The sequence below is a fragment of the Marmota marmota genome, unplaced genomic scaffold (genome assembly GCF_001458135.2).
Source record: "Marmota marmota marmota unplaced genomic scaffold, marMar, whole genome shotgun sequence".
Lineage (NCBI taxonomy): Eukaryota > Metazoa > Chordata > Mammalia > Rodentia > Sciuridae > Marmota > Marmota marmota.
Window position 1 is genome coordinate 5,675,979 of NW_026000119.1, and position 9,009 is coordinate 5,684,987.

At 33.1% G+C, this 9,009-nt stretch overlaps 1 protein-coding gene across 1 annotated transcript in view; it reads left to right on the top strand.

The window, feature by feature from the left end:
- Antxr2 (ANTXR cell adhesion molecule 2) overlaps positions 1-9,009 on the top strand; it is a 135,206-nt gene that overhangs the window by 37,375 nt on the left and 88,822 nt on the right. Inside the window, exon 11 of the mRNA XM_015499160.2 lies at positions 1,924-2,020. Coding sequence (XP_015354646.1) covers positions 1,924-2,020 — 97 coding nt within the window. The remainder of the gene's footprint in view (positions 1-1,923; positions 2,021-9,009) is intronic.

The window sequence follows — 9,009 nt, forward strand, 5'->3', positions numbered from 1 at the left end:
TTTTTTTTTTTTTTTTTTTTTTAGAGAGAGAGAGAGAGAGAGAATTTTTCAATATTTATTTTCTAGTTTTCGGCAGACACAACATCTTCGATTGTATGTGGTGTTGAGGATCGAACCCGGGCCGCACGCATGCCAGGCGAGCGCGCTACCGCTTGAGCCACATCCCCAGCCCCTGAATTGCTTTTTTATTTTAGGATTATTGTTTTAAAAACTTAGTGCTTGTGGATATTGAGATTATAAGAAAGCAAACATGAAGTGGTTCACTTGGCGATGAGGACTAAGAATGTATCACAGTAGCAAAGACATACCAAGGCCTGCATTCAGAAATGGATTTTGTATAGTAAATGGAAATGAAAAATATCTGGGATTCTGCTATCCAGGAATATCATTGCTGAGCATACCTGGAATAGGGCTTGAAGAACTTTCTTTGAGATAGATCTATGCTTGTTCCATTTCCTTATTTGATAGAGATGTTTAGGCTAGGATGAACAAATTCTTAGAACTTAAACAGAAAGAAGGTAAAGGTGGTAGAAGAGTGGTTGTTCTTTTCTAATTCTTTCATAAGACATACTTTGCTTTTAAAAAGCCATGTGATTAAACAAATTGTCTTACCCAGAAGAATCTGTGGATTATTTAGAAATTTATTTATGCCAGTGGTGCACTTTTACCAAACCACCTTTTTTAGGTTTGAATAGGATGATCTCTTTAAATTTCTTTGATTCTTCCCCATTTCAGGGCTGAAGCCCCAATTTAATGCACAGGTGTCACACGTACTTGTGATGTAGGCTTATTCCCTGACCCTTTTTGTGTGCGTGTGAGACATCAACAATAGCACAGCTGCTCTGTAATCGTTGAGATCTCAAACCTGTAATTTGGCAAAGAGAACAGAACAAATTGGGTAAATATACATAAACACATTGTGAAGAAAGAAAAACAGAACAGAATGAACCAGAGTCTTATCCTACAGCTTGTTTGATAAAGATGATTTAAGGAGGCATATGGTATAGTTAAATGTGCTTTCAAAAACATTGGCCAGAATCTTCTGGCAAATATGAAATAAATATCTAAATCAGATGAAAGTGATAGTATTAGTTCTCTTAAAAGGCAGTGTGGGAAGACACTTGACAGAGTGTTTTAAGTAAGAAGTGGTGGAACATCAGTGCATGTGGAAAATTCCAAGCATCTGATACCAAAGGATCACTGAGATGAACAGTGTGGCTGACTTGGGGTTAGAGCCTGACTTAGTAATAGAATCTTTTAATTTTCTTCTGCATTGTTATTTTTTTTAATATGAAGCCTAGTCTATTTGGTTGAAATCAAATTGATGAATTTTATTTATCTTTCTTGGTTTGCTAAATCTGTGTTTAACATAGTGTCTTCTTTTTCAAAAATATACCTATATATATATGTGTATACTTATCTCTGCAGTTCCTAATTCCTTTGTGTTAGCAGCAAGTGATACAACCGCAACTTTATTCTTTCTTCCATTTCTTGTGATGAAAGAGACTTGATTTCTTTTAAATTGCGTACACTAGGACATTAGTTATGTCTTTATTTTGACTACACACATTAGAATCTTGGTGAAATAGGCTAAAGTTGAAGACCTCCTACCCCCATGATGGAACATTTATCTTTTCTTTTTTATAGTATATTGCTTTCTGATGACACCTATCAATGTGATAAGTTCACCTAATCTGCATTGAAACTCTATCCTAAGATTATATACAGTTCTTGACACAGAGGAACAATAATTAACTCTAGTATATGTAGGGGTGGCCAAGAAGATATTGCCAAGTATGGAAGTGTTAAATAAAATACAGCTTACAGTACTGGAAAAAGATCTGATTATGGCACATGAGCTGTCCTGAAACATTTGAAGTTCTGTCATGTGAAAGATTTGATTTATTCTTTATTGCTACAAAGAAAGAAGGAAGAAAAAGTAATAGGTAAAGGGAAGCACATTTCAGTGCAGTGTAAGGAAGATCTCTGTAAAAATGGGAACTATTCAGCAAGTGTTTTGGTAACTAAAAGTGTTAAAAGAGAAACAACTCTATGATCATGGAGGGAATATTCCTCATAGAAGTACTTAAATCCTCTCACATATGCTTCTAAATTTTATATTATTAAAATTATTTTTTGTCTTTGCTTTTTACTTACCTTTAATTTTGCACTGAAAACAAAAAGAAAAAGAGAATGCCAGCCATCTCAAGAGTGAGACACTTTTGGGTCAAGCAAGGAATATATTACATTTAAAGCAGAGGCAGGCCATCTCCAGACAGAGAGACTACTTATAGTTTTTATTATTACTAAAACATTTTTGACATTTTTGGATGAAAATCATTAAAAGTTAAGTGGTAATTTCCCAATATCTTTTGTTATTTTATTATAGCTCACAAAAGAATTAAAAAGGGATTATTTTTAGTGTAATATTGAAAATATTTATAATACAACTTTAAGTATGATTTTTAGCCTATCTTGGAATAAACCTTTTTTTTTTCCTTCAGAAATCTATCAGTCATCAAGACTGCAATTTTTGTTTAAATTATATGCATATGTTGAGCAATTGAAAATTAAATTATTTAATTTGAGAATCTTTTAACCACTTTAAAGTATACTTAGATACAACATTAATTTACGTATATATTCTTAACTAGAAGTGGAATCTTTTTAAACTATTCACAAATATGAAACCTCCTTTTTCAAGTTAAAATCTTTATTATTCATAAGGCTAACTTTTTAATAGCTCTGCAGAGTATTAAATAGTAGCACTTGATTTCAAAATATCTTAAGTCACCATAATTTTAATAACTTTTTGAGTAGTTACCTGTTTAATTTTCAGTATGTGCAAATTGGAGTCAAATTATTTATTACTTCCAGCAAATGTCTTTCACAATTTTATTTAATTTTTTCATCTTTTTTAATGGATCATAAAATGGAAATCTTTTATTGGACATGCATAAAGTCAGAAGCAAATGAATACTTTGCAAATAGGTTATGGTGAATTGAAATGTCAACCATATTTCATGGAGGATGAAATTTCTCAGATCACAGTAGCTCTGACATATGGCACTGAGCCATTCTGTTTTGGAGTAGTCATACATATCTAGGTATTAAACAAAAATATTGTGACTATTACAATTTATTGAATTTTATTTACTCAATTATATATTACAAGACTATTTAATAATTCTCTTGTAGTTGAATTTAATACACAGCAAATTTAGTATACTTGAATTTAGCTTTATCACTATTAATTGAGTACAAGATGACATGAAAATACACTTCAGTCTTTTTGTTATGGTAAGTTAAGATTTATCCAGTTGCTTTGCAAAAAAAAAAAAATTCTAAAAATGAAACAATGTGTAGAGTAAAATATTTGTAAGAAACAATGTAGAACCAATTTATAGAAAGAGAAGTGGAAAGAGCTGGCAATGTCAGCCTGGCCTTCCTTTACCTCCCTATATCATCTACACCCTCGGCCCCTCCTCCTGTTTGGGAAGGTCATCTCGTCATTTGAACTTCATGTTCTCATCCTCATTGTTTTTTCTCAGATGTCACTTCAAACTCTTCTTTTTTCTTTTCTTAGAGTCCCTTAACTGTCTGTTTTCATCACAGTTGGATTTCTGACTCATTATCTCTTCTTCTCAAGAATTTCTTTTTCTTTCGCATGATCTCCAACTCCCCAGGCAAGATCTTTTTTTTTTTTTTACCTTCAAGTCCTGTCCAGTTGTCCACTATCCCAGTGTCTACTAAGTCACTTAAATCTCCCATAGGGATCTTGAACTTGAGGTTACAGAGTAAACTCATGTCCTTTTCAGACTTGCTCCTTCTCCTGCCTTCTCTATGCAAGACTTGTCACTGACTTCTAAGACAGAAACTTTGAAGTCATCTTTATTCCTTCTTCCTCGCTTCTTACACCCAATAAATGTCCTAGTCCTCTTTATTCCAATTCTTAATATCTCTCAGTTTTTGTTTTCACATGACACTCATTGCCACTATTTTAGTTCAATTCTGCTTTGGTTCTTACTTGAAATACACTAAGACTTTTTAAAACAGTCTTTCTATTCTAGCATTGTATTCTTTAGACTCATGCTTTACACTTCAAATATCAACAAGATTGATATTGGTATAGCCAATTTAGACCATATTTCTACCAAGCTTTAAAGTTCTTGAGACTAGTTCCAGATGTCTGGAGATGGTATCCTGGATGCTGAATGATCCTTTCTCTCCTTTCCTTTCCAGGCTAAAGGCATTATTTTCTTACTCTTAACACAGAAGTGCAGCTGGCATAAGGAATGCCTTTAGTTCTTTGACTATTTTGTGCCTCTCTTTTTCCACCCTGTCAGGGACTTCATCTGCTTGGGTTCCTTTTTAATCTCATTTACTAACTCCTATCATACTTTAGAACTTGTCTTTATATATGAACTACCACAGGAAACCTTTGTTGGTGTCCTCATTTCAAGGCTGAGATGATTGTGTCTCTCAAATGGTCCCCTAGTTCACCTGTGTTTATACCTGTTTTATTTAACATCATTCTGTTATAATTGTTTGTATATGTGGCTTCCCTTCAGTTACATTGTAATTTGTTTTATTTATTGCAGTCCCATTACCAAGCATACACTAGTTTGTGTGATTTTTACGAATTATTACTGCTATTATAGGCAACTAAGAAATATTTGTTTAATTAAATAGTAATAGAATGAGTGATTGAATGAATTTATTGGCAAACATTCACAAACCAATTTGAAGTGTGGTTTTAGGTTTGAGGTTTAAGCATACAGCTCAACACAGCTATAATGTTATGTTTGATCAAGATAATGTTTTATAATAGGAAGGAAACAGTACTGACATTTTTTTTAACGTAAATCTACATGACATTATGTAGTAGGCCTTTTTTTTTATTATTAGTTGTTCAAAACATTACAAAGCTCTTGACATTTTTAACAAGTTAGCTTTCCATATCATCTTTATTTTTATATGACAATAACTAGAATAGAAATTCTTTAAATAAAAAGTGTTGATGTATACTTAATTGCCACTGTATATTCTTTTATATTATCTTTTTTGTTGTTGTTAGTTTAGATCTAAAAGGTTTTTAAACATACCTTGATATTCTGAGTAATTCATTAGATAAGTACTCAAGTGTTACAGTGATTTACAGACTACCTGCTTTGTTCCAGACACTGTGTTGGACTTTTAATGTATATAATTGTATTAAACTCCCTTACCCAGAAAATCTGAAATAGATATAATTCTCCCAGATTGAGGAAGCAGAGTGATGTGGGTTCAAACTCAGGGCTCTGGTTTCCCCATGTGGGCTTACTTTATTCCCTTTTTCAATTTTATTTGATATTTGGGACAAATAAAGGTAGACTCTCCCCTTGCTTCCCACTGATGTCTGCACTTAAGTAAACATAATATTGTGTTAGTATACTGTGCCCATAATAAAATTTCTATAACTGAGATAATAAATTCCATGGTCAGAAGTGTACTAAGCAGAGGTGGAGGTTATGGAGGGATAGGAATGAACAATTCTAACAGTACTGATCAAAATTACATAAAACATGACAGAAAACATTTTATGTATATGTCACAGGCTTGGGACAAAGAATGTAAAGATACTGGGTTTAAGTTATAGAGTGAAGCAGCTTTAGTATTCCATCCCAGCAAAGGAGTAACACAGCTTTCAAATGGCACCAGATTCATGATAGTGCCAATATCATACAACTAATTTTAAAAAATTTTTCTAAAGAAACAACCAAACTCAAAAGCAGAAGTAACTATGTATTTTATGTTTGCCACACTGCAGAGTTTTTTTTTTCAAGAAAAATGCATATATATTCTTAAATATATGTTCACAAATAAGTATCTTGTTGTAGCATACAGTAAATGCTGTTCTAGTTAACCATGAAAGATAAGGGAATACAATAGAAAAACAGAAGACTTATACTAAACTGATGTTGATGAGAGGAATTTAAATATAAGATCCTAAAATATGGGTGAAGGATTGAGGTAGAATGGTGCAGAAGTAAAAGTGCTTTGACTATAGAGTCAGTGAGACTCAATATTTGGACAAGTTACCTGTTCGCTTCATATTCTTTGTCTAGAAGATGGGATGAATGCCAGTGTCTACCCAAGTGGGCTACTGTGAGAATTAAATGAGAAAATGAATTCATGTCTAGCTCTTAGTAAGAAATCCATCAAAGCCTGTAACTGGTAGTGGTGGTGTTCATGGTAATGTTTTGATCATGGTACTACTACCTCCAGAAACATGAAGATTATATGTTTTCAAAGAAGTCTGCATGTCTGGAAGCATCATAAGGTAGATTTCCATATCTGTGGAGTTTTAACTCCATTTTATTTGAAACTTTAAAATGAGCCACTGAGCCACTTTAGCCCAGACTGAGATTTGAGGATAACAGTCATTTGGGTTGGCTATAGGGTTTCATCAGCATGCATTTCCACTGTAAGAAATAGTGAATTTACTTTAAAATTATATCATGTGTTCTGATTCCATTTTGGTAAGCAGAGAAATCTATAAATGCTTCCCTGCTTAGAGAACTGATTTGTTTCTGTTGAATTCTAAGTGTCAGATTATAAACAACTTCAGTCAATATCTACTGATCCCTTAAAATGGAATCAATAAAATTGCCTGTAACAAGCACATACTACTAGGAATCAAAATAATCTTTCCCCCAAATAAAATCATGTTTACTATGTTACATGATTCCTGGAACATGTTTTAAAGTAAGGGAATTAGGAAGCAGGGACAATTATTTTTGGATTCTGTTATGCTTAGTCATTAAAACAAAACAAAAACAAAGCACTCAGTTTTGCAGAATGAGCAAGTAGATTTACATTTTCTTTGTTTAATAGGCCTCTTGGCATTCTATATCACAGTAGTTCAGAAATTCAGTTAATTTGATTTCAGTACTCAAAATTCTCATTCTTTTCAGAATTTAGCTGAACTCTTTTTTTAAACAAAATGGTTTTAAGTGAATGTGTTACAAGAAATATTTTGTAATAGGAATATTTCTGAATCTTACGTAAGAAATTAGCTTCAACTTCACCAATAATATCTTTCCCTGTGATTATATTCCTGTATGAATCCAAACTAAATATCACATTGAGAGGAGAAACACATTAAGGACTTTCATCATTACATCAAGCCACAGTGGTATGATGGAGAAAACTCATAGTTAGAATTGTGACTTAACTACTCAGAGCAAGGTTATTAACATTTTTGGGTCTCCTGCACCCCATCTGTAAAGTCCTACTTACTTCAAAGGCCATTTATTGTGAGGCTTAAATGAGATAATCCCCGTTAAATGCCAGCAAGGACTAAATGACACTTCTCATCTCTTTGGTATTTTTATTGAAAATCCTGCCAGCAAATTGAGGTTTCTTCTGTTTTATCCTGTCTATAATAAGTAGTAGTTGGCATTGAAGGGTATAGAGAAGAAATCTATATCTGTACTACAGCTATTACAATAGCAAAGTTCTATACTACCACAACAAAATCCTACTAAATTAGAATAATTAGGGCTATTTGTTTTTGGCTGTTAATTCTTGGAGTTTAGAATGTTTTATGGGAATTGGAATTTAAAGTGTTAGAAAGTACAGTAGTGCATAGAAACTGTAGAAGATGTCATGTACTACTTTCTGCTTTAATGAATGTTTAGCTTTGATTACTGATTATTGTATGTTAATATAATTCACAAATTATTTTGGAATAGAGCTGTTTCCTTACCTCCTTATCATTTTTCCCTTCAATATCTCACTACAGCTATTTAAAAAAAGATCTTAATTCCAGCTGATTCCAACTAATGAATTACTAGAATCTGAGTTAAAGAAATTTTAATTATTATTTGTTTTAAAATTTGAAATCATTGTTTCAAAATGAAAGTTGTATTTTAGCTATGATATTTTTTTAGCCAGGGACCCAAATTATTTTCTCTTTTCTTCCTTGCCAGAATATGTTAGTATCCTGGGACCATCTATAACAAATGTCTAGAACATGTCTCTTTTTCTATTTTTTCTTTCCTTTTTTTTACTTTCATGTTCACTTTTTCTTTTCATCTTTAAATGGTGTATTTACTTCTGATCTTTTTTAAATTTTTTTTATTGGTTGTTCAAAACATTACAAAGCTCTTGACATATCATATTTCATACATTAGATTCAAGTGGGTTATGAACTCCCATTTTTACCCCAAATACAGATTGTAGAATCACATCGGTTACACATCCACATTTTTACATAATGCCATATTAGTAACTGTTGTATTCTGCTACCTTTCCTATCCTCTACTATCCCCCCTCTCCTCCCCTCCCATCTTCTCTCTCTACCCCATCTACTGTAATTCATTTCTCTCCTTGTTTTTTTTTTCCCATTCCCCTCACAACCTCTTATATGTAGTTTTGTATAACCATGAGGGTCTTCTTCCATTTCCATGCAGTTTCCCTTTTCTCTCCCTTTCCTTCCCACCTCATGTCTCTGTTTAATGTTAATCTTTTCCTCCTGCTCTCCTCCCAGCTCTGTTCGTAGTTGCTCTTATTATATCAAAGAAGACATTTGGCATTTGTTTTTTAGGGATTGGTTAGCTTCACTTAGCATAATCTGCTCTAATGCCATCCATTTCCCTGCAAATTCCATGATTTTGTCATTTTTTAATGCAGAGTAATACTCCATTGTGTATAAATGCCACATTTTTTTTTTATCCATTCATCTATTGAAGGGCATCTGGGTTGGTTCCACAGTCTAGCTATTGTGAATTGTGCTGCTATGAACATCGATGTGGCAGTATCCTTGTACGCTCTTTTAAGGTCTTCAGGGAATAGTCCGAGAAGGGCAATAGCTGGGTCAAATGGTGGTTCCATTCCCAGCTTTCCCAGGAATCTCCATACTGCTTTCCAAATTGGCAGCATGCAATGGAGGAAGGATAGCATCTTCAACAAATGGTGCTGGGAAAACTGGAAATCCATATGCAACAAAATGAAACTGAATCCCCT